General features: G+C 42.6%; 1 protein-coding gene across 9 annotated transcripts in view; it reads right to left on the reverse strand.

The window, feature by feature from the left end:
- The window catches only part of CTPS2 (CTP synthase 2), a 165164-nt gene that overhangs the window by 8018 nt on the left and 130231 nt on the right, over positions 1 to 26915 (reverse strand). For 6 of the 9 annotated variants that reach the window (XM_030573700.1, XM_030573693.1, XM_030573720.1 and 3 more), the window contains 5 exons: positions 23512 to 23608; positions 13995 to 14050; positions 11569 to 11665; positions 3283 to 3427; positions 2164 to 2831 (listed from right to left, as the gene is read on the reverse strand). In XM_030573700.1, coding sequence (XP_030429560.1) covers positions 2693 to 2831; positions 3283 to 3427; positions 11569 to 11665; positions 13995 to 14050; positions 23512 to 23608 — 534 coding nt within the window. In that variant the 3' untranslated portion in view covers positions 2164 to 2692. Of the gene's footprint in view, positions 1 to 2163; positions 2832 to 3282; positions 3463 to 11568; positions 11666 to 13994; positions 14051 to 23511; positions 23609 to 26915 lie in introns of those variants that run through there. The other 3 variants (XM_030573674.1, XM_030573665.1, XM_030573730.1) reach the window with 2 other exon arrangements.

Genomic DNA, 26915 nt, shown 5'->3' on the forward strand with positions numbered 1-26915 from the left:
TATTGTACTTCAACCAACATGACATTAGCTAATTTCTACTACTTTTCAAGCAAGATTTCACAAGACTCAGTACCAAATTCTTTACTAAAATCCAAATACATTACTTCTGAAGTTCTCTCTTCATCTATGAGCTTTATAATCAAATATTTTGTCTATACATATTTATTTATAAACCCATGATGCTTATGCTTATGGTCCCTTTTGGATTTAGGGATCAGAGCTGCTGTAAACTGGCATAGCTGCACTGAAGCCAATGGATATACTCCAATTTACACCAGCTAAGATCTGGTCCTAAATGTTTAGTGATTTCTTTTACTTAATCTTTGTTTCGTTACTTTACCAAGGAGAGAAAATATATGTTAGGATGGCAACTGTCAAGAATCACATTTGTTTTCTATGTTCAGAATTTAAGTTTTTCTCTGGTATCTCCCTAATAGTCTGTACTTTTTCAGAAATACCCTTTCATTTACTAGTATACTTAATACTCACTAGGATGATCAACAGTTGGAATGGCTGACTAGTAGATTTTTAATTTTTTTAATTTTCTTTTACCATGCCAGATACATACACCACGCTCTTTTACGCATTGAGAACAAAGGGGCACTTAAAGAAATGAAAGGGCATTTCATTTAGAACCAATAACACTGTACTTCCCTATCCAATTTATAGATAGCCTGTGTAATGCACTACTACAGGAGGACATCAAATGAAACTCTGGATTTGAAAACGGGATAGATAACGTTATGACCACGCCTCTTATAACATTTGTAGCAATGGTTAATAAGTAGGGATGTCGAGCAATTAAAAAAATGAATTGCGATTAATTGTGCTGTTTAACAATAATAGAATACTATTTATTTAAATATTTTGGATGTTTTCTACATTTTCTACAATGTTAAACTTTAGAGTCTACAAGTCCAATGTATCCTATTTCTTCTTCAGCCAATCGCTCACATAAACAGGCTTGTTTACATTTGCAGAAGATAATGCTGCCTGCTCTTGTTTACAATGACTCCTGAAAGTGAGACCAGGCATTTGCATGGCACTGTTGTAGCCAGCCTCGCAAGATATTTACGTGCCAGATGTGTTAAAAATTATGTCCCTTGATGCTTCAACCACTATTCCGGGGGACATGGATCCATGCTGATGACAGATTCTGCTCAATAACAATTCAAAGTAGTGTGGACTGACACATGTCATTTTCATAATTTGAATCAGATGCCACCTGCAGAATGTTGATTTTCTTTTTTGGTGGTTCGTGTTCTGTAGTTTCCGCATCAGAGTGTTGCTCTTCTAAATGCATGCTCCACACTTCATCCCTCTCAGATTCAGAAAGGCACTTCAGATTCTTAAATATGGGTCAAGTTCTGTAGCTATCTTTAGAAATCTCACATTGGTATTTTCTTTGCATTTTGTCAAATTTGCAGTGAAAGTGTTTACAAAACGAACATGTACTAGGTCATCATCCGAGACTGCTATAACATGAAATACATGGCAGAATGAGGGTAAAACAGAGCAGGGGACATACAATTCTCCCCCAAGGAGTTGAGTCAGAAATTTAATTAATGCATTATTCTTTTAACGAGCATCAACAGCATGGAAGCATGTCCTCTGCAACAATGGCTGAAGCATGAAGAGGTATATGATCTTTAGCGCATCTGGCACATAAATCTCTTGTGACGCCAGCTACAACAGTGTCATGCGAATGCCTGTTCTCACTTTCAGGTGACATTGTAAATAAGAAGCGGGCAGCATTACCTCCCAGAAATGTAAACAAACTTGTTTCTCTTAGCGATTGGCTGAACAAGTAGGACTGAGTGGACTTGTAGGCTCTACAGTTTTACATTGTTTTGTTTTTGAGTGCAGTTACGTAACAAAAAAAATCTAGATTTGTAAATTGCACTTTCATGATGAAGAGATTGCACGACAGTACTTGTATGAGGTGAATTGAAAAATACTATTTCTTTTATCATTTTTAAAATGCAAATATTTGTAATAAAAAATAATATAAAGTGAGCACTGTACACTTTGTATTCTGTAATGTAACTGAAATCAATATATTTGAAAATGTAGAAAAACATCCAAAAATATTTAATAAATTTCAATTGGTATTCTATTGTTTAACAGTGTGATTCATCATGATTAATTCAAAAAACGTAATTGCGATTAAAAAAATTAATGGCATGAGTTAACTGTGATTAATTGACAGCCCTGTTAAGGTAATATCTGAATATTATGATTTATAAGAGATGGCCTGCAGAAGTCAGGAAGGAGTTTTTCCCTATATGTACATCATTATACAATGGCCAGGACCATTAGAGTTGAGGTTAACTTGCATCTGAAAGATCTGCTGTAAACTATAAGAACCAGAATACCAGCAGTTTGAATTGGCTTGGTAATTATTATGTTCCTATTGAGTCTTCAGAAAAAAAGCAAAACTGGTAAGTTCGGCACTTTGCTTTCAGGATAGCGGAGCACTTCAAAATTGGATCTGAGTAGGTTATCTTACAGTGGTCTATATTTTGAGAAGCTTTGCCATTTTACCCTAGTTTCCCCTGGCCTCACATGCTCTTTATAATTATTAGTATTAACATGGCATCTTTGATCATTAATGCATTTTACAAATATAAATTAATTAACAGGCTGAAAAGTATTGCTATAAAAAAGAAATGTCCCAGGAACTTTACCTTGGTTACAGAGACAGGTCTGTGGCTGTTGGGATCAGAGATCTTGGTTTGGCGCAGCCACAAAATTCTGACCTAGGTTCAAATCCTCCCCAAACTTGGGTTTTGCTTTGGGCCTTTTTCTGCTTGCTCAATATTATTACCTCGCTGCAACAAAATAACCTTGACATTCACTGTTTCATTGTTATGATCATTCACATACAGATAGGTAAGAACTTCACCTAACTACATGAGCTGCCAGCAGACCTTTTTCCAGATAAAATAACTGTTAACACAGCTGAAGTTAGAGGGCCAGACACCTCCTGTGAGGTGAGAAATAATTTTCCTGGAACTGATTGCAGCCAGTCAGGATGTACCTATTTGCATTTCATTACTGTAGTACTTTATTGTTTCTGATCCTACTATTGTCAGTCTCTGAGGAGGAAAAATACTGAAATATCGCTCTTCAAATGACTGTTTTCAGCCAGTCTTAAGCAGGATTTTTCTCATAAATGTAATAAAAATCAATATAACCCCCCCCCTTCCCTTCCTGATTTATTGTATCAATAAAGGATAGTCCTGCTGAAACTGTAGGCAAACAAGCAAATGATAATGTTACCTTGGAGACAATTTACATCCACGTTGCAAGTACGCACTGAGTGTCCCAGTTGCTGCAAGCAAGAGACCAAGGTATGGAGGTGAGGGCTTCATAGGTCTTGAGGAAAACTCTGGATGAAACTGGACACCAACAAAATATGGGTGATCTAAAATCCAAAGAGCATAAAGAAAATAGTAGAGGCTAGAAAATAGAAGAGAGTTCTTAATAAAGCTACTTTATAAGGAAAAAGATTTAACACAGGACACTAAAGGTTTCATAAATAACTCTCCAAATCTTATAATTTCATATTAATTTAATGGGGGAAAAGATCTTAATATTCTTTGATTAAATACAACAAAGGAAAACTGAACACAGCTATACAGGATGTAATATGCAGATCTGAGTGCCAATAATAGCACAAGCCACTTGTGATTTCATTCCCATATTTACAATGAAATCACCAGAATACACTGAGTGTGCTTAGGGTTATCTCTCGTATTTACAATGTAGGTTAGTCTCTACATATTTTTTGTGCATGTACAGATACACATAAATGTAAGCATAGTGTGCATAATAAACTGTCAGATCCTGTAAGCTGCTGAGTGCCTTCAACTCCCACTGAAATAAGGAAGTGTCAAGGTCACTTGGCACTTTACAAGAAAAGGCCCACCAGCTGGAAGTAGGAAGAGAACAGTGATCCCATTTTGTGGAGGATTTTGATATTTGGTTTCATTCTGACTTGGAACACAACCCCAAAATACTGTAATTATCCACACAAGGGAATGGAGCTCTGCATCTGGTGTAGTCTGCGTAGTAGGCTGCTGCAGAACCTAGAAGCCCTGAGAGCCCTGTCTCCACGGCGGACTGCGTGACGGGCTGCCCCAAAGCCATGGAGATCCTGGAAGCCCAGGCTACTGAGAAGCTGCAAACCTCAGAGCCAGGGTTCCCTGGCTCTTGGCTCCCCATCAGCCTGCTGTGGAATAAGGTGGACAAGCTGGCAGGAAATCATCTCTGTGAAATGGTTTGATTACAACAAAAGGGCAAATTCTGACAAAATGTTTTGTTGGAATTTTCCTGACCAGCTCCAGAGAATATATTTACTCAATCTTTTCATGTAGGACAAAGGAGCTGATCAGATGTCCCAGCTGTGTGTACTACTGACCTGCAATCTTTGGTATAAAATACTGTAGACTAGAAATATAAGGATTAATTGCAATAAGTATGGTTACTACTAATGGAGAAGACTTTTTTTTTCCTCTAAGGAGAACTCTCTGTTTTTTCCTGATGGGGAATTCTGACTGGTGAATGGGAATTGTGCGACCTTAATTCATTCATCCCATGTGTATGCATTATGATACAGTTTTTAATTACGTGATCACACACTGTTTTTTCCACAGGACCCCTGCCTCATTCAATGAAGGGATGGACCTGCTCTGGGAATGAAACATGGTTGTGTAGTGAAGGAGGCTGTTGTCTGTAGGATTCCTGCTTCATTGGTCTCATGGGGAAGACAGCTGAATGCTGCCCTGAAGAACTGGATTCTATCCATGCCTCTGCCACAGAGTTTCCATGGCTTGCTGGGCAAGTGACTTAAACCAAAATGTTCATAGGTGGTCACTAATTGTGTGTTCCTTATTTCCTGGGTTCCTGAGCTGAGACTGTACAGTCTGATTTGCAGAAGTGATGAGCGCTCACAGCTGCAACTGAAGTCAATGGAGCTGTGCTTTGAGCTAGTTCTATCTAATGCTAAGTTACTCTGAAAAATCAGGTTCTAAGTGTCTCAGTTTGGTTAGTGGATATGCTTGATTAACCTTTGTGCCTCATCTCCCCATTTGCAAAATGAAATGCCACCCCTCACCTCAAAGGAGTGTCATGAAGATACATTAATATTTGTGGATCACTCTGATATTACAGTGATGAGCACCATAGAAAAGTCCTTGAGGAAATTAATACTTCTGTCTTCAGAGCAGGGTTTGGATAGTGTGCAGAAAATAAGGCCTGGTCCACAAACAATGAAAAGCAAACAACACATGTCGATTCAGTAAGCACTGTCCATTCTGTTTGCTGAATGAGGCAGGGATCCTGTGCAAAAACTAGTATGTTATCATCTAATTAAAGAACATTAAGTGGTCATGTTAGAAAAACACCTGGAGAGCTTAAGATCACCTGAAGACACCAGGTCTATTTGTTAGACTGTAGCAAAGAAAATGGTCAAAAGCACTGCTGACGCTAGTACTAATAGCAACATCTACTCTAAGGCTGTGCAGCTATACATTATAATGACCCTGTCATGGTATAATTCCCCATTCTGAACCTTAGCGTCCAAAAGATGGGGTACCAGCATGAATTCCTCTAAGCATAATTACCAGCTTAGAACCTGTAGCGCTGCCACCAACCAGGAATTCCAGTGCCTGGTACACTCTGGTCCCCCCAAGACCTTGCCCGGGGACCCCCAAGCCCCAGACCCTCTGGATCTTAACACAAGGAAAGTAAACCCTTTCCCTCACCGTTGCCTCTCCCAGGCTTCCCCTCCCTGGGTTACCCTGGAAGATCACTGTGATTCAAACTCCTTGAACCTTAAAACAGAGAGGAAAATGCACCTTCCCCCCTCCTTCTCTCTCCCCTTCCCAGACTCTTCCTGAGAGAGAAAGTAATCCTAACACAGAGAGAAAATTATCTTCTCTCTCCCCCTTCCCTCCTTTCTCCCCACCAATTCCCTGGTGGATCCAGACCCAGTCCCCTGGGGTCTCACCAGAATAAAAAAACAATCAGGTTCTTAAACAAGAAAAGCTTTTAATTAAAGAAAAAAAACAGTAAAAATTATCTTTGTAAATTTAAGATGGAATATGTTACAGGGTCTTTCAGCTATAGACACTGGGAATACCCTCCCAGCCTAAGTATACAAGTACAAATTAAAATCCTTTCAGCAAAATACAAATTTGAACTCCTTCCAGCCAAATACACATTTGCAAATAAAGAAAACAAACATAAGCCTAACTCGCCTTATCTACCTAGTACTCACTATTCTGGACATATAAGAGACTGTATCAAAGAGATTGGAGAGAACCCTGGTTGCACGTCTGGTCTCTCTGAGCCCCCAGAGTGAACAACAACCAAAGACTAACAGCACACAGAAAAAATTCCCTCCCTCAAGATCTGAAAGTATCCTGTCCCCTGATTGGTCCTCTGGTCAGGTGACAGCCAGGCTCACTGAACTTGTTAACCCTTTACAGTCAAAAGAGACATGAAGTACCCCTGTTCTATTAACCCTTAATTATCTGTTTATGACAGACCCTTACTATAGCTTGTGTGTGAAAGAAAAGACAATGAACATATATTATAAATAGTAGTTTATCACATTCAATACAAACATGGAAAGTAATAGAGTAGAAGCACTGACTTTCTAAAGCCAACATAAAAATAGAATAGATATATGTTTCTCTTAAAAACAGAATAGTGTGCTTAGTTTGAAGCAAGATGCATCTACTTTATATCTCCCATTGTTATATGCATGTTGGTGTAGCCGTACTGATCCCAGGATATTAGAGAGATGATGTGGGTGAGGTAATACCTTTTATTGGACCAACTTCTATAGGTGAGAGAGACAAGCTTTCAAGCTTACACAGAGCTCTTCTTCAGGTCTGGGAAACTCGAAAGCTTGCCCCCATCAACAGAAGATAGTCCAAAAATATATATTACCTCACTCACTTTGTCTCTCTAATTTAAATCTGAGCATTTAGGTAAGTTACTATTTGAAAAAAAGTAAGGGGAAATGTTTTAGGACATTCCTGTTCCACGCACCTATTTCTCCCACAAGGATGCTGCTATTAAAGCCCTAAAGCAGTTAACATTGACAGTTACCAGAGACAGGACATTGCACTACATTGATCATTGCTCTCTTCTGGTACGACAATTTCCAAAACAGTTTCCAGTTCCAGTGAGTTCTGCTGCATAATTATAGAGTTGGTGGTTACAGGAAAAGTATGTTTTCCTATGACAATGAAAACCAGGTGTACACTATTGTTACAATCACTAATATATCACAGCAAAACATGTCATGTAAGGTATCAATGGAAATGTTGTAATTTGCTAAATATGATAATCCTGTTTATATGCATGTATCATCTTTTATCTGAAGTTATGAATATTTGCTATATATTTGTATCTCAAACATGGGTTGTGTTCCTGGCTTATACCACCCAGACAAATTTACATTCAGGCTAGCCATCACTGGTTGATGGGCAATCCATATGGTGATGGGCCATTGACGGGAATCAGCTCTTCAGTGAGTCCTTCCTGAAGATGCCACAGACAAAGTGGAGCCCAGGGTTACCCATATGAATCAGCAAAGTATGTAAGGACATGTGATGAGGACATGTGAACTAAGACTCCATCTTTTGCAAGTAACTTTCCATGCTCATGTGACCCGGGACTCCATATTGGCCAGTAACTTTTCATGTACGGGTTGAGCTAAACATTGCAATCTGTGACATCACTGGTTTGTCTTCATTCCTGCTTCTCATCTCTGCACTGTGATTTTCTAAGGAAGCTTTGAACATAGGACTGAATGACCCCTGACCTGCTTGGGTGAACCAGAGAGATTTTTTTTACAACCTAGTAGATTCAACATCACTGCTATGATCCTGATCTACAGATTCTGAAAATCACTTGTAATGTATTTGATTCTCTTAACCGTTTAAGACCTCTTTTCTTTTTATGTTGTTAAACCTTTAGTTTTCAGCTACTAATGGACTGGCATCAGCTTGATGTTTGGATAAGATCTGAGATATATATTGACCTGGGGAGATGGCTTATCCTTTGGGATTGGAAGAACTTTATATATGACGAACATGGTTTCAGTAACGTCTCATCATAAAGATCAAATGTCTGGGTGGTGATAAGGGCTGATTGCCAAAGGGGGCTGTGTTGTTAACTTCTTGTTGACCAGTGTGATGCTACACAACCTCATTCAGTTCCTGGTTTGGTACATCTAATGACAGAATAGCCACCAGGTTTGGGTGTGTCTGCCCTATCTTTATCAGTCTGTCCTGAATTTGGCATTCTCAGCTGAGACTCGCACCAGTTGACAAGGTGGTTACAGGAAAAGCATGTTTTCCTATAACAGTGAAAATCTGGTAGTTTTATAAGTTTTAAAGGAATCTGGTTCCATTGCTTGTTTCTTTTTACCATATAGCATGGTTCCCTAAAGCAGCAAAACAAGATTATTGCAAGATATCAAAATAGTATCTGTAGGGATATTCTTCTGAAATGCTTTGCCTACCCTATTTGGTAGAATATATTTCTGTCCCCAATCTCTAACTTCCCTGAGGCGATTGTTTTTCCCCTTCAATGATCAGAGTGCCCTTGCAAACCACTGTGAAATAATTCCAGGTTTTACTGCTGGTCTTATTCCTCTCGTAGTAACATATAATTTAAAAACCCTGTGCTATTTCATTATGCTTCCTACATAAATCATTTCATCCAAAGCAAATGAAATAGCCTTCTAATACCAATTATCAGCAGGTGTAGCAGGAACAAATTATACAAAAATTACCATGAGAGTTATTTGATTATGAAAGCTGATGCACACCTTAGTGGCAATTAACACTGCAGATGTTTGACATGATAGAAATACTTCTTCATTCAAACTCTGGTTCAGAATTAAAGCTTTCTTCTTTGACAGAAACAGAAATATAACCTTGTGTTTTAGCAGTTTATAATATCCCACTTGAAAGGTATTTTGGAAGCCTGAATAACACATTATGATGTGTAAAATTATTTGTCCCCAGAGAATCCTTTCAGAACGAGTGTTCTGTCCAATAACAATTTGCCTTTAACTTTGATTCCGTTGTGACAGACCCAAACCAGTGGGGTACAGGAGTCTGGTCCTATTGGCATCCAGGAGGTGGGCGGGCAAAGCCCACCCACTTCTAAAGGACCTACCCCCAGCCTAAGGGGAGGATCCACAGGTCCGTGACACCAAATGATTCCATGGGACAACTAATGAAAAAACATGATCAGGAGTGAGATCATAGGGCTAAACGAAGGGAACCTAATGGGGACACTGAGCAGAGAACCCCGAACAACGCCCACCGCTCCTCGAAGGTGTCAAGGGAGCCAGTGGATGCCGCCCAGAGGAACTCTGCCCAGATGCATGAACGGACAGAGGAGCAAAAATAGGCCCCAGAGTCGCAGGAAATCCCGTCGGTCAACCTCCTCTCCCTGGTTTTATAGATGGCTAGTTTGGCCAGGGCCAAGAGGAGGTTGATAAGGAGGTCCCGCGACTTCGTGGGGCCACGGATGGGGAGTGCGTAGATAAAGTGAGGGGAAAAGTGCAACCAAAAATGCAATAAGATATTCAAGAGGAGCCGGAACAGGGGCTGCAACCTCCAGCACTCTAAATAAATGTGCGCCAGGGTCTCTTTCACGCGACAAAAAGGGCAGGTGTTGGGAAAAGGGGTGAACTGCACCAAGTACATGCCTGTGCTCACGGCCCCATGAAGGAGTTGCCAACTGACATCCCCGGCAGGCCTCGGGACCAGGGCAGAGTATAAGCTAGCCCACAGGGGCTTCTCACCCTCGAGAGGAGGCAAGAGGTCCCGCCATTTGGTATCGGGGTGGGACGCGAGGGTGAGGTAGTGAAGAGCGTGGAGCACAAGCGTGTACAGATGTTTCCTTGGCGCGGTCTGGAACAGAACCGGCTGCAGATCGTGCAGCTGGCTCGCAGTGAAAGGGCGGGGGGGGCGATTGGGTTCACGGGGTAGGGGCCCGGTACAGGAGTCTGGTAGGGGGCAAATATACTGGTCACTGAATGAGTAGTTTTCTATTCTCTGAGTGACCAGAGCAGGGGCTGCACTAAAGTAATCAGGAACCTGCTGGAAACAATTAAGGCAGACAGGCTGATTAGAACACCTGCAGCCAATCAAGTCAGGCTAATCAGGGCACCTGGGTTTAAAAAGGAGCTCACTCCAGTCAGGCGGTGGGGGGGAGCCAGAGGAGAGGAAGTGTGTGTGAAGAGCTGGGAGCAAGTGGCACAAGGAGCTGAGAGTGAGAGGGTGTGCTGCTGGAGGACTAAGAAGTACAAGCGTTATCAGACACCAGGAGGAAGGTCCTGTGGTGAGGAGAAAGAAGGTGTTTGGAGGAGGCCATGGGGAAGTAGCCCAGGGAGTTGTAGCTGTCATGCAGCTGTTACAGGAGGCACTATAGACAGCTGCAATCCACAGGACCCTGGGCTGGAACCTGGAGTAAAGGGCGGGCCCAGGTTCCCCCCAAACCTCCCAACTCCTGATTAGACACAGGAGGAGTTGATCCAGACTGTGGGGAAGATCACTGAGGTGAGCAAATCTGCCAATAAGGGCAGGACCCACCAAGGTAGAGGAGGAACTTTGTCACACCATATATAATGGCTGAAATTTTAGCTAACAGTTAACATTTATTAGACACAGTGACTTAAAATAGGGATGAATTAGAAAGGGGCTCAAAAGAAGAAAAGAGCTATTATTCCTCCTGGCAGTACAATATTAAAATTTAACGAAGTAAAGTCAAGTCAATCTGCAGAATAATTTCTCCTTTACGTTTTGTGTCTTCTGGAGGTCCTTGGCCATAGGAGAAAGTAAATCTTATTTGGTGTAGTAATCCAAAACTACTGAGTATTCATATTGCTAAACCCCACTTGTTTGATGTAAAAATAGTTAACTTCTTTGTGAAGGAATGGAGCTTGCTTTCTAGACAGTGGTTTTCCTCGGATTCAGGGAAGAGACATAAAAGAGTTGTGTGTTTTGTTGTGGGTTAAAGGTAGAATGTTAACAAGAATCCCATCTGGCACTCTCTTTATTGCGTTTATTCAGAGTTATTTGGACAATTAATAGCCGCAAAAAGGCCATTTGTTCTTCAGTAAAGGCAATAATCCCTTCCAGACTACCTGTTTGAGAAGAAGTTCTTTGGCTTTTCTGATGCCTCAGCCACTACCGTATCTATTGGTTTGGCAAACACCTTGCCACCTGTGTATTCTGATGTGGTCAGGAGTTGTTGAGCTAGGATGTCAGCCTTTTGGAAGAGGGCAGCATGAATCCTTGATACTGCATTGTATGTATCGTCCTAGAAGAGAAATGGAGGGCAGTGGTTCCTAACATATTCTGGCTGGAGCCTCATCCCTTTGTACTAGAGCAGTCTGCTAATGGGGACCTCATAGGATACAAAAATCATTTTAGGCTCAGTTAGCAATGTTTTTATATACAGTTCACTCTGATAATGTTCTCACTTATTTACTATATGCAGAAGATGTTACAAAAACACTTAGCTACTTACTTTCCAGTTCAATGATCTCCATTCTACTCCCTTCTGTGTCACGGCCAACAAATTTCAAACCTTTCTCTTCAAAGCAGCCAGTCAATTCTGGATTTACCTGAAAAATTAAAAAATACGGGTAGTAATTATTGTAATAGTTACATAGTTAAGAAAATATCAGAGGGGTAGCCGTGTTAGTCTGGATCTGTAAAAAGCGACAAAGAGTCCTGTGGCACCTTATAGACTAACAGAAGTATTGGAGCATAAGCTTTCGTGGGTGAATACCCACTTCATCAGATGAAAGTTTATGCTCCAATACTTCTGTTAGTCTATAAGGTGCCACAGGACTCTTTGTCGCTTTTTATAATTAACAAAGGTAGATAAGTTTTAACTTCTTAAATATGTATGTAGCAAAGTGGGGGGCTGGGAATTATCCCTTGTTTAAAAATTGTGCAGTGGAAATTTGTAAAATTGGTGGTTCTTAACGTAATATGCAATTAAGCAATTTTTTAAAAATGTGAAATACATCCAAAATACTAAAATGGCTCCTACTAGTATACTATATTTGTATCAAGCATGGTTAATATTCTAAAACACGTATTATGTAGCTAATAAGCAAGTATGTTTCTTTAATATAGTCAACCTTAAAAAAATAAGTTGGTGAACACTTGAAGTGCTAAAGGAAAATAATGCCCAAGAAAACCCACATGGCTCATAAAACCTAAAATAAACAACTTCATACAGCACCTTCTCACACATTCATTCCCACAGTTACTCACAAATATAGGATATTCCTTTCCCAAGCAAATTAACATTTAACAACCTCAGCCACCAAGTTGATACCCAACCAACCTTAACTCTGCCCTCTGTGGCTTGTCAGTGTTCCTATAACTCACTATTTCCTATACTTGATTTCAGCATTATTTGCCCTAATGAGCTGTGCAATTTTAAGTAAGGCTTGGATGTGTGGGTTGTTGTTTTTTGGGTGTGGGGTTTTTTTTTATTTGAACTACATCATGTTTATTATTTTGCTATTAATAAGGCGTGTTACTACATTGCATGGTTGGTAGAATAACAGTTATTGATCATTAGGCAAGGGAGAGTGTATTAGGGGGTTCAGTGGGCTGAGCAGCCTAGTAGTTAGTGTATCCAAATTCCAGCCCTTTGCCTCTCTGTCAGGGCAGCAGAGGTATCTTTTCCTGGTCTTAAGCCAGGGATCTTTGGCTTCCCAACCACATCAAGCTGTAGGCCCTTAAGAGGATATAGTAGGGGGACCTGTGGGAAAGTAACACAGGCAGAGTCCTCCCTGCAGTGAGTCTAAGTTGCTCCCCTGAGGCACTTCCTACCTATAGATCCCTTCAGTTTGTAGCATGCCCATATAGTCCAAATGAACAGTCAATCCCTTTACACCAGAAGAATCCAAAGAGCAGCGCTCTGCAGATGTGCTGGTTCTTACAGAGGGTGGTGGCTAGCAAAGGCTCTGCCTGTGGGCCTTGGCCACTCTGTGGCGCTCTCTCAGGCTCACTCTTCTGTCTGGCTTCCCAGAGAAGGATTCCTCTCTCCTGCAGTCTGTTTACCACTCTTTGGCTGAGCTCCTTTTAATCCAATTCTCCAGGCGGAGCATGCTCGGCAGGTCTGGAGGCACAGGGCAGCCAGGGCCCAGTATTGCTTTTTAACCTCTTCAGGCCCTGGGTGGGGTTTGTATGTCCCATCACAGAGAGGTACAATAAATGTGTAGTTTTTACAGGGCATGCAGCATGAACTGAACATGGTCTGCAGAATAGGGGTGTTATCAGAGCAGTGCAGCCAGGAGCCAATATTCTTCTTTTTATTTTGTCATTAGTACTTGCTACTCAGGGTCACACAAATGTGATTACCTCTCCTATTGAGCCGGTCTTCACTGATATAGATGGAGGCCTAACAGTCCCCTACAACTTTATTCAAGTAACCAATCAAATCATTTCTCATAAGCCATCTCCCCTTGTGATGCTTCTCTTCTAGTCTGCACAGGACAAGTGTGGCTTCCCCTAAGATCACTCTGAAAGTCTGCTGACAGGAGGGGCTCATACAGTAAGCTGCAGTTACCTCATCTTAGAGAGCAAGTCTGTTACCTATGTGAATTATTTGAGCTCAACCAGCCTGAGAAGCAATACACCTAATCCTGCTCCCAATGAAATCAATGGGAGTTTTACCATTAACTTCACTGGGAGAAGAATTAAATCCACTATCACTCTTCAAGCTAGGTCTCCTAAAATGCAACATGGTCTGCAAACCACAGAACCCTTTGGAGTACATCTAAATAGTACCCTACTATTACACCAACCCCCTAAGGCCTTGCTTAACCCTTATTCAGGAAAACTCCCATTGACTTCAGATTAAATACGTTCGTCATGGTTTACCAAAGCTATAAATTCTCTACAATATAAATTATATTAGCAATGCCTTACCTCATACCGATGCCTGTGTCGTTCCTCCACAAAATCTTCATCACCATAAAGTTTCCCTGAAAATAACACAAGGGAAATGATTAATAGCAAAGTGTTGTTTCTACCAAACATTTCTAGAAAGCAGAAGATATAGCTCTTACAAAGTGCCATAGTTTTTCTAGTGTTATTCTTTTAGCTCACGATATCCTGCACATGCTCCATGAAATCTAAATTCCAAGAAATTTCTTACACTCAAACAACCCAATTATATTCACTATGCCCCTAACACAGTCTTGCTTGTGCTTTCCTATCTCACTACTTGTTCATCTTTCTTTATACTATTTGACCCATAGAATGTTAAGTTATCCACTTGTTTGCTGTGTTGTTGTAGTCATGTTGGTCCCAGGATATTAGAAAGACAAGTGTGAGTGAGGTAACATCTTTTATTGGACCAACTTCTGTTGGTGAGAGAGACAGGCTTTCAATCTACACAGAACTCTTCTTCAGAAGAAGAACAGAAGTTGGTCCAATAAAAGATACTACCTTACCCATCTGTGTCTCTATCTTACCGGTGAGTATCCACTTCTGCAAGTAAGATTATGAATAACTTTTGTAGACTGTAGAGTTTAGGACACCTCCACCCGCAGGTGCCACCCCCGCAGCTCCCATTGGCTGCAGCTCGCGGCCAATGGGAGCAGTGGGGGCAGCATGCAGAGCCGCCTAGCCACGCCTCCGCCTAGGAGCAGCAGGACAAGTCGCCCGCTTGCAGGGAGCTGTCCAAGGTGACACTCTCCGATCTCCCACACCTGAACCCCCTTGCCCCGAGCCCCCTCCCATACACAAACTCCCTCCCAGAGTCTGTGCCCTGCACCTTCTCCTGTGCCCCAGCCCCGCACTCCCTAACCGCACCCAAACTCCCTCTCTCTTAATTAACCTGCATTTTTCACTTACAGCACCCCCCATTCTCCCAACATGCATACAGTTTTTACTGTATCTTTTTTGAGATGGGGCACCACACCGGCACACAGTATTCAAGACATGGATGTATCATGGATTTACATAGAGGCAAAATGATATTTTCTGTCTCATTATCTATCCCTTCCATAATGATTCCCAACATTCTGTTCACTTTTTTTTTTTTACTGTCGCTGCACACTGGGTGGATGTTTTCAGAAAATTATTCACAATGACAACAAGATCTTTTTTTTTTTGAGTTGTAACAGCTAATTTAGACCTCATCCTTTTATATGTATAATTGGGATTATGTTTTCCAATGTGCATTACTTTGCATTTATCAACATTGAATTTCATCTGCCATTTCGTTGCCTATATGTCCAGTTTTGTGAGGTCCCTTTGTAACTCTTTGCAGTCTGCTTTGGACTTAACTATCTTGAATAGTTTTGTATCATCTGCAAATGTTGCCATCTCATTGTTTACCAAATTCTGCTATTAGACTGCTGTAACTAAGATCAGAATCTGGCCCAATGTGTTACTGCAAGACTGAACTGCTGGAAGACATCTTCAAAAACTGCAGTGTGGAAATACAGAGGTCTTACTGAGGTGGCTACAAAAGTTAATGCTAGGGAAACCTTTAGAACCACGCATATTCCCATTCTAGTTGTGATTTATGAGGAGTGGGAGCAGGATTTCCTTCTCCAGTACAGATTATCAAAGCTTTACACATTCCTCTGACACATATGGCCATCCAAGCTACTCAAAATGATGGCACAGATTTACAACATATTGCTGCACCTCAACATTAACCTTTCTATAAGAAGATAAGGACCACATAATAACTGCAGTATGTAACAGGAAAGATTACATGATGAAGTGTGTATCCATATCCTCTCTAGTGTTTACCCAGGCCACATAGCTGATTGTCAAAAAGCCATTATCTCTAAAAGCACTTTTTCTTTTAATGGGTGTATATATTGCACTTTCATTTCCTGCCAAATTACATATGATCTTAAAAACTCAAAAAGCTACTGTCTACAAATCTGAGAAGGCTAAACATTTTTTCATATCCCAGATGAATGCTGCAGGCAGAAAAAATGAACAGGATGATAATGTAGCAAGTACGTCTGAATCTGTTGATGGACAAAGAATTGTATTGTATCAAAGTTTTATCATCAACTTATTTCCTTTGTAAATGAGACCTGCTAATAGGTGACCTACATTAAGTATTATTGCAACTTTTGAAACATGTGGCTGAAACTGAATCTCCGATATGATGTTTCTTTTTGCCTACCAGCTATGATAAGTATCTTAACTTAAACCACTTCTCCATTTTGACCCTACAAAAACAAAGAAACAAAAAACAGAACACTAATATATTAGTTTGTGGGGCTGGGAAGTAGACCTAAGCTAGGGCTGGGGAGTTGGCTTGTCTCTGGCACCTGGCCCTAGACTATGGTTTGGGAGGGTTGGGGGGCAGGGCAGGACTAAGATTAGGGCCCTATTCACAGCCCAGAACCCTTTTGGACTGAACCCTAACCCTAGCACTGGGCTGCCTGCTGACACAAACCTTAGCAATAGCCCAGGACTCCTTGCCAGCACAGGCTGTAACACAAACCCAAGGGTGAATGCCGGCCCCGACCCTAACTCTAGCCTGGCAAGCACTGCTGGCCCCAACTTTAAACTGGGACCACCAGTAACTAACTATAACCGTAGCTAGGGGACCTCTGCCAGCCTGTGGCAGGGCAGACTTGCTCTGGCCTACTTCTAGACCACAAAACAGCTCAGAGACTTTCTTCTGGTAAAACACTTCATGTGGTTCGTTTACAGGTTCTTTTCTAGAACCCTTTATAGACTGTGCTGCAACATATCAACAGTCCCATGGAGCCCTCAGCTTCTGTGCCAAGGAGGAGAGAGATCTCTTGTGACTCATGCTACAAGGCAGCTGGCCTGGGGCTGGGGCGGCCCCTCCCCCACTCTCTTTCCCCTTCCATACTTCCTTCCTGCACCTTTTGTACCTTCTGGGCTAATAAGTTAATTAGTCTTTTAACTCTATCCATCCCATCTCAACTTATCAACTGGGCACAATGCCCATAGTCAAGGTGCTAAGGCACAACTAACTGGAGTTGCAGTGATCAGAGTGCTGGCTCAGCCGCTGTTGCCCCTGCACTCTGACACCCATCTCCCTCTGTTACCTGACAATCAGATTTTTCTTTCCCTGTGCTTTCCCTTGCTTAGCAGAGGTGTCACGCTTTGGAGGGTTGCTTTTTGTCCCTAGGGTGATCATCAAGGTTGTTCTTGTAGTGTCTACCCATCCTTCCATCCACAGAACCCATGCTTGGTGGGGGGAGGATGTCCCACAGCTCCATTTCAGTCCACACGTCATCACACACTATGCATCCTGAGGGGTTGCTCTTCCTATTCCATCGCTTTATACTTGGCACTGGATCGAGGGCACTCCCCTCTTTCCCCTGATTAATCAGGGCCTTGGGCTCCCCCAACCCTCCAAACTGTGCCTGAGCTGCTTCTCCTGGGGGTGCACCATGGGATACTCCCTGGGCCCGTCAATCTCTACTAAGGATCTCTGCTTGTCTTTCTCCACCATTCCTACTTTCTTAATTCCTATCGCCTCTCACTCAGTCTCTTGCAGGACTCTGTTTTCCTCCCTTTCCACCTGTGTTAGGCTCTGTTCCCTAGGGATTTCTAAATTTGCTCCTGCTGGTTTGTTATTTTCCTTGCTGTAGGGATCCATTTCCTCCCACTCAGGTTTTCCATTTCCCCATCTGTGGCCCGCAACACCACCTTGTTTTCCTAATAGGAAGGTGCTCCAGTTGGCACCCAACAAAACACAACAGGGTGGGGCAATCTGTTCACTACCCCAGCTTGCTTCCAGTTACCTCCCCCAGATTTCCAGGGGTACCTCTGCCCTTATCATTTCCATGAATACACTCTCTTCTCACACTTGCCCCTGGAACCAGCCAGTGGGGTTGCACCAACTCCTGCCAGACTGGGGAGAAAGCAGAGGCCCTATCTATCAGGGGAACTGTGTCTACCAGTTGACATTTCCTTCTCACCATTACTGGAATGGAGGACAATTTTTCCTTTTTTCCTTCCTTCCAGTCCTGTCTCAGATGCAAAACTCAGAAAACCTACATTCCATGTTCAGCTAGTCCTTTTCCAAGTGACCCTGACACCTGCACAGGAAACATGTCATGGATTGAGCCCAGGCCAGAGCTCCTCTGTGATCTTCCTTCTTCCTCTCCATACTCCTGACCAGTGTGGATTCCCCAAACTTCCTTCTGAGTTCTGATCCTTTATGAAGTTGGCCCTCTGTCCTGGGGAGGTCCTCCTGTGAACCCCTCTATCAATTTTACCAATGCATCCAAAGTGCCAGATTGATGCCATCTAACCCACACCTGTATGTTCTTGGGAAGGCCCTGAGGGAACTGTTCCAACACCACAGCATCCATTATCTTCCCCACTGTTTGGATATCTGAGCTCAGCCAACAGGTGGCCCAATCCATAAACTTTTGGGCAAATGACTGGGGCCGTGCCGCCTCATAATCCTTGCACCTTAGAATTCTGTGCTCATATCTCAGTGGAGGCTGACTAGATCTTGGATGGCTGTCTTGATTCCCTCATAGTCTCTGGCCTGCTCATTATTCAGGGCAATATAAGCAGCTTGAACTTCCCCAGCCAAACAGGTTTGGGGTTATCAGTGAGCTGCAGGCTAGGTTGGCACTGGGGCTGGCAGGTGGCTCTGTGCTAAGGGTTATGCTTGAGGCTGGCAGATGGCCCTTGGGTAGGGTTAAGGATGGGGCTAGCAGGTGCCCTTGTGGTAAAGGTTGGGCTGGAAGAGCATGCTAGGCTTGGGTTACAGTTAAAGCTGCCTGAGGGTTCTGGATTAGGGCTCAGAGGGCTCCCGGTTGGGGTTGGCTTTTGGACTTTGATTAGGGTTGTGACCGGGCAAAGACCTCCTGACTAAGGTTAAGGTTAGCAGAGGCTTCAGTACTAAGATTAGGGCTGTGGCCAACAGGCAATCCCAGGCTAGTGTTAAACTTTGGACTAGGAGGCAGCCCTGTGCTACAGATAAGGTTTGGGTTGACAAGAAGTTCTAGGCTAAATTTATGTTTGGATTTGGCAGGTCGCCCAGGGCTGTGGCGATGGTTGGGGTCAACAGGTGTCCTGCAACTCAGATTATGGTTTATACCAGGAGGGGGCCTTGAGTTGGGGCTAGGGTTAGGGTTGGGACTAGCAAGGGTTTCTGGGATAAGATTTGGTTTCAGTGTGGCAGGTTGTCCAGTGCTGGTGTTAAGGCTGGGGCCAGCATATGGCCCCAGGTTAGGGTTAGCATTCAGGCCAGGAGAAGCTCTCATGACAGTGCTGCAGATAGGACTGGCAGAAGTTCTGGGCTGGGGTTAAGTTTGGGGTCAAGTGATTGACCAGGGCTAGATTCATAGTTAGCACCTCACCCCTAACCCAAACCAGGGCCTGTTGGCGTATGTCTACATTGCAGTGGGGAGAGGGTCTCCCAGCCCAGGTAGACAGATTCACACTAGTGAGGCTCAAGATAGTGCAACAGAAGTAGCAGTGCAGATATTGCAGCTCAGGTGTCAGCTTAGGCTCTTAAAATCACCTATCCCCTGGGTCTCAGCTCAGGTGGCTAGTCCGAGTCTCCACCAGAGCTTCAGCATCTACACTCTACTTTAGCATGCTAGCTCAAGTCCCAGTGGCATGAGTCTATCTACCTGAGCTGGTAGTCTCACTCCTAGCTGCAGTATAGACACCCTTGCTGGCCCCAGTACCAATCCTAGCCCAGAACCCACTGCCCTTCCCAACTATACCAGTATCCCAGGGTTGCCTGCCAACCCCAGATCTATCCATACCCCAGATGCCTCTGCTGGGCAAAATTCTAACCCTGGACTCAGGGCATCTGCCAGACCCAACACTAGTCCAGGGCTGTCTGCCTACCTGAAGTCCTCCACTGATTTGAACCCTAACTCTTACCTGAAGGCCTCTCTTAGTCTCAACCCAAACCCTAGCATGAGTATGCCTGCCACCTCAAATCCTGACACTTGCCTAGGGCTACCTATCAGACCCAACTCTAACCTGGGGGCTGCACAGTGACCCCAACCATAGCCATAGCCTCTGCTGGCCCACAGACTCTGCAAATCCCAACTTTATCCTTAACCCGTTGGCTTCTGCTGGCCCCAACCCTAACCCTAGTCCTGGAACCTCCGCCAATCCCAACCCTAATCCTTCCCCAGGGTCGCCTGCTGGCTCCAATCCTCATCCTAAACTAAAGGCTTCTGCTGGCTCTGGCCTCAACCCCAACCCCGGGACACCAATCCAGCTGTCCCAAACTCAACTTTCTGCCAGCCCCAACCTTAGCCCAGGGACCTCCCGCTGGCCCCAGCCCTAACCATAGCCCAGCAGAAGCCCCTATGCTAAGATTAGAGTCTGGCCAAAAGGCTCAATTTCTTTTTTGAGTTTTTGTCTTTATGGTTAAAGACTTTATAGAAAATACTGTTTTCATTTGATTGTCATATGAGTTCTTAAGTTACGCTGTTTTCTAAAAATTTCATCAGCAGTATTTAAAAACAGGTAAGTGAAGGAAAGCAATGCCAGATTGCTTAAATTCATATTAAAATCAGTGAAACAGTCTTTGTGACGTAAAGTACTGTCTTTTAATTTAAGAAGAAAGTATCTCCATCACTCTTATATAGCTGGTGGCACATGCTTCTCTTAGGAGAAACTCACTAATCCACGGAATAGTGAGTGATCACCTGGAGAACATGGATTCTCAGGACTTTACATATGATATTCTGACCTCTTCCACTGTACTGGAAGTTTACAGGACAGGGCAGGGCAGGAAGGTGAATTCTCTCAAAATATTAATTCAACTATATCTGGTTCTGTAATGGGGTCAGCACCTGCTTTTCAGGAGCACCCCGACTTGGTCGATGGTTTCTTCAATGCATCTTCAGTGACTCACTCAGCCCTCCAGTCAAGTCACACACACTGTAGATGCAACAGAACAAAACCCTTTCGGGGTATACAATCTTTACCTTCTCCCGGCCCTGGTATGGTGCCATACCCCAGGACTTCCCCCCTAGAGACACTGTCGTCCTGCAGCCCTCCTCAGGCTGTCCTTACTCTGTCCCAGCAGTCAGCCAGGAGCTACCTCTTAGCTCTCTTGGTCCCTGTCCACACTGAGCTGTCCATAGTCCTGATGTTCTTTCAGCCATCCAGCAACACAGTTTTCTCTCTTCCAGATCCAGGCAGCAACTGATTGCCTCTGGCTCTGCAGCTCCTTTTTATATGGCCCTCCTGGCCCCTCCTGCAGCCCTTCAGATTGGTTGCTTCCCCTGCAACCACTCTAGGATGCTTGGAGGGCTTCTTATCTGCTTCTCTCTGGGACAGAGTGTGATAGGACCCCAAGGCCTCCAAAAAGGGGCTCTGGGCCTAGTCCACCCCGTCACAAGTTCCCAGGAAAAAAAACAGACACTCAGTTATATCTTAATTACAAGCCAGTGTCTTGCACTGATGTATATTTTTAAATATTTGCTAAAATAGAGGCAAACATGTTACACTTCAGTAAGCACATTCAGCTCAGGAAGGTTTCATTAAAGGGATGGCTTCAAGGAGCAATATAAAATGACTCTTTGTAACATCTGCCTGGGCCAAAAATGCATCACCAGAAATAAAGGGTATTTGAATTACTTATCATAAACAAAGATTTTTATTTTGTAGCATTCTTTTGTTCCTGACTAATCCCACTTTATCAACAAGTAATCTCATGTATATTATTGGGGACTTTGTACCATATTTGGGTACAGAATTATTTGGGGGAAAGAATGAAGTATTTTTCTGTATTGTCTGAATGGAATGTCACTCATAGCACAGAATATTTATCATTCTGAAAAAAAATGGTCCATTAGTTACTTAATGGGTAATTTCTTTGTGTGATGGACACATTAAGATATAGCTGAAGTTCCTGTCTACTAAATGGAATGATGCACTTAGACAAGATTCTGAATTCCCAGTGTAGTTTCAGAATTTATTCACTTCCTCTATTTTTTCATTTTTTTGGCTGAGTCCTCTAGCAGTGGATTGTGGAAGTTCACGCAGACAGGCATCCTTTAAGTTAATCAGAAGGAACATATCAGATGAGAGAAGGTAAGCAGTGTCTGTTTGCCCTAGAATTCTGGCTAGAATGAACATGACTGGATTAAATCAACACTCAGAGCATTGGGAATGAATGTGAAGCACGCTGGCTATCATTCATGTATAATATCATCCAAGTGTGCTTCAGCTTCCAAGGCAGTAAAAATAATGGGTTTGGTGTCTGCTGTGACATGCCAGGCTGGACAAATAACATTTGCTAAACATTACTGGAGTTCAAGGAACGCTAATGCCAGGGATCTTGATGGTGAAAAAATTAGAAAATTCATTAGAATAAAAATGGACTATTCTTCCATGATGAGCAACAATGGATTCCATTAGTAATTCATAAATTCAATGTTTATTTTATGGGAATAATGACACTGATGTTCCCATGTGACCTTTTTTCTGACACACCCTCTGGGCAGGAGTATATCTGACAAATATCTCTGTTCAATATGGCTCCATCTCTACCCTTAGAATTTCATTCACCGCTCCAGTGGGAGCTGTATGTGAGCATCTGAGGGTAGATTTGGGCTCAATATTTGTTCTCCTCTCTTTGTGCTTCTTGTAAGCTGAACACAAAAATAGAGAGGGTTATTACTACAAAACTGGCTGGAACCACCAATGTCACATTCTGAAAAACTGAGGATCACACTGCATAAATAACTGAACCTAATTTAAAAAATAAAACTGCAATATTTTATAGAGGGAGGCTTTATGTCCTTCTTGACTGACCCACCCACTTTTCTTGCTGGAAGTCCTGGCTCCTGCTGAGTGTACAAGTGTGTCATCAAAAAAGAGAGAGGCAGCAATAGCAGCCTTTTCTGGACAATGAGGAATGCTTGTGCCCTTGTAAAGAATCTGGCAATGCGGGGGCATCTAAGGTAGTCCATCCTTCTGGAGAGAGGAGCACTGCTGGGGAGCTAATATGTTGAAGCCAGCCTGGTGTGCTGAGCTTCCTGTCCTCCCACTGCTGCCTCCAGAGCCACCAGTCTGTGCCAGCTCCCCTCACAGTGACCATTTTATCTGGTGCTTGGAGGAGAGAAGTGAAAGTGGGACAAAGAGAGTGAAGCTGTATATTTCCCTTCCAGTGCCTCTCTGATAGTGGGTGATTCATCTGCACACCCTTTAAACAGGGAGAATGGGAAGAGAGGGCTGTTAATCTGTCTTTAGTAGATGTTGTTTATAGATACTAAAAAGATTCACCCCAGGAACTAATCAGATGAATAAAAAATGCTATTTGTGTAGTTGCTTTTCAGGGTAGGAAACATTTTAAATGTGGACTGCATGGTGTGTGAGGAGAGGCAATGAATGCAACCACAAGAACATGTTTGGCACAATTCACTTAGGCTTTTAAATATCAGACAGATGGTATTTTTATCATGAGAGAAAATGAAACAGGCAAGAAGTAACTTACTTAGGACAGAGTCTTCTGTTTTGAAAACAGTCCTCCTTTTTCCCAGTCTCATTGTTCCTCCCATATCTCCAGGATTGTGTTCAGGCATGTCAATGACCTTGCGAGAGAAAATATTGAAGTAGTGTTTCATGATTTCTTTATTTGAGAAAAATACATAGAAGTCCATGTGACATTAAAATATTAACTTTATTATATTTACAATATTTCAAACATATTGTCAGATGGAATATCAATGAATTCCAAAGCATGTTTACCAAATAATGCTGCTACATAGTTGGCAATCACAAGGTTGCCAAAAGCTTTGGTACTGTAATCAGATTGCAATGATGGACATAAACTGAATATCCAGCCAGACCACTTTAAGGACCTAGATAAAGACTGATCCAGGTGGCACTCAATCTGCAAGGAGTCTACATCCTTCTGGAATTTCCCATGATGATGATGATGATGATGATGATGATATATGCAACCCACATTAGGATATCATCAATGACAGCAAGACATTTTTGGGGCAAGAAAGGTGTCACAATATCACTTCAACTCTTTGCTCTTACATACCACACTTTAAATGTGTAATGCTTTGGAAACACAGTTTGATCACAGCTAGCTCACATGCTGCTGAACATGGTTTGCCCTGGTCTACACTGACCGGTCAGTCATATACATTGTCATTTAAGTTGACTCATAGACTTTAGGGTCAGAAGGGACCATTGTGACCATCTATCCCGACCCCCTGCACAAAGCAGGCCACAGAACCCTACCCATCCACTTCTATAACAAACCCCTAACCTATGTCCAAGTTACTGAAGTCTTCAAATTGTGGTTTGAAGACCTCAAGCTGCAGAGAATCCACCAACAAGTGACCCATGCCCCACGCTGCAGAGGAAGGCGAAAAACCTCGAGGGCCTCTGCCAATCTGCCCCGGAGGAAAATTCCTTCCCGACCCCAAATATGGCGATCAGCTAAACCCTGAGCATGTGGGCAAGACTCACCAGCCAGCACTCAGGAAAGAATTCTCTGCAGTAACTCAGATCCCATCCCATCCCACATCCCATCACCGACCACTGGGCATACTTATCTGCTGGTAATCAAAGATCAATTGCCAAAATTAAGCTATCCCATCATACCATCCCTTCCATAAACTTATCAAGCTTAGTCTTAAAGCCAGATATGTCTTTTGCCCCCACTACTCCCCTTGGAAGGCTGTTCCAGAACTTCACTCCTCTAATGGTCAGAAACCTTCGTCTAATTTCAAGTCTAAACTTCCTAGTGTCCAGTTTGTACCCATTCGTTCTTGTGTCTACATTGGTGCTAAGCTTAAATAATTCCTCTCCCTCCCTAATACTAATCCCTCTGATATATTTATAAAGAACAAGCATATCCCCCCTCAGCCTTCTCTTGCTAGACTAAACAAGCCAAGCTCTTTGAATCTCCTTTCATATGACAAGTTTTCCATTCCTCGGATCATCCTAGTAGCCCGTCTCTGAACCTGTTCCAGTTTGAATTCATCCTTCTTAAATACGGAAGACCAGAACTGCACACAGTATTCCAGGTGAGGTCTCACCAGTGCCTTATATAATGGTACTAACACCTCCTTATCTTTGCTGGAAATACCTCGCCTGATGCATCCTAAAACTGCATTAGCTTTTTTAACGGCCATATCACATTGGCGGCTCATAGTCATCCTGTGATCAACCAATACTCCAAGGTCCTTCTCCTCCTCTGTTGCTTCCAAATGATGTGTCCCCAATGTATATCTAAAATTCTTATTATTAATCCCTAAGTGCATGACCTTGCACTTTTCACTATTAAATTTCATCCTATTACTATTACTCCAGTTTACAAGGTCATCCAGATCTTCCTGTATGATATCCCGGTCCTCCTCCGTGTTAGCAATACCCCCCAGCTTTGTGTCATCCACAAACTTTATTAGCACATTCCCACTTTTTGTGCCAAGATCAGTAATAAAAAGGTTAAATAAGATTGGTCCCAAAACCGATCCTTGAGGAACTCTACTAGTAACCTCCTTCCAGCCTGACAGTTCACCCTTCAGTACGACCCGTTGTAGTCTCCCCTTTAACCAGTTCCTTATCCACCTTTCAATTTTCATATTGATCCCCATCTTTTCCAATTTGACTAATAATTCCCCATGTGGAACCGTGTCAAATGCCTTACTGAAATCGAGGTAAATTAGGTCTACTGCATTTCCTTTGTCTAAATAATCTGTCACCTTCTCAAAGAAGATCAGGTTGGTCTGGCACGATCTACCTTTAGTAAAACCATGTTGTAATTTGTCCCAATTACCATTGACCTCAATGTCCTTAACTACTTTCTCCTTCAAATTTTTTTCCAAGACCTTACATACTACAGATGTCAAACTAACAGGCCTATGGTTACTCGGATCACCTTTTTTCCCTTTCTTAAAGATAGGAACTATGTTAGCAATTCTCCAGTCGTACAGTACAACCCCTGAGTCCGATTCATTAAAAATTCTCGCTAATGGGCTTGCAATTTCATGCGCCAGTTCCTTTAATATTCTTGGATGAAGATTGTTTGGGCCCTCTGATTTTGTCCCATTAAGCTGTTCAAGTTTGGCTTCTACCTCAGATGTGGTAATATCCATCTCCATATCCTCATTCCCATTTGTCATCCTTCCATTAACCCTAAGCTCCTCATTAGCCTTATTAAAGACTGAGGCAAAGTACTTATTTAGATATTGGGCCATGCCTAGGTTATCCTTAACATCCTTTCCATCCTCAGTGTTTAGCGGTCCCACTTCTTCTTTCTTCGTTTTCTTCTTATTTATATGGCTATAGAACCTTTTACTATTGGTTTTAATTCCCTTTGCAAGATCCAACTCTACTTGGCTTTTAGCCTTTCTCACTTTATCCCTACATGTTCTGACCTCTCTAAGGTAGCTTTCCTTGCTAATCCCACCATTCTTCCACTCCTTGTAGGCTTTCTGCTTTTTCTTAATCACCTCTCTGAGATGCTTGCTCATCCAGCTTGGTCTACAACTCCTGCTTGTGGTTTTTTTCCCCTTTCTTGGTATGCAGGCTTCCGATAGTTTCTGCTCAACTCTTCACAAACATGTTTGACTACAATAAGATTTTGAAATGCAGACATGCCCTTGATTTAAAAAATTACCTTTGCAATGTGACATACCCTCAGGTAGTCCTGACTTCCTGAGTCTGTAGGCGTCCTCACACATTAGCTGCAAGGTGTGAACTGCCCTAGTCATATTAATGGGGTGGTGATTCTGAATCCTAAACAACATCAACTTTGTTAACAGTTTTACTACAGATAACAGGAAAACATTACAAAGAAGGAGTATGAAGTTCTGCCCAATCTACTGTGAATGGCATCTCGTATAGCTATCATAAACGGGTGGAGCTTGGTCTGTG

Source organism: Gopherus evgoodei, chromosome 1 (assembly GCF_007399415.2).
Source record: "Gopherus evgoodei ecotype Sinaloan lineage chromosome 1, rGopEvg1_v1.p, whole genome shotgun sequence".
NCBI lineage: Eukaryota > Metazoa > Chordata > Testudines > Testudinidae > Gopherus > Gopherus evgoodei.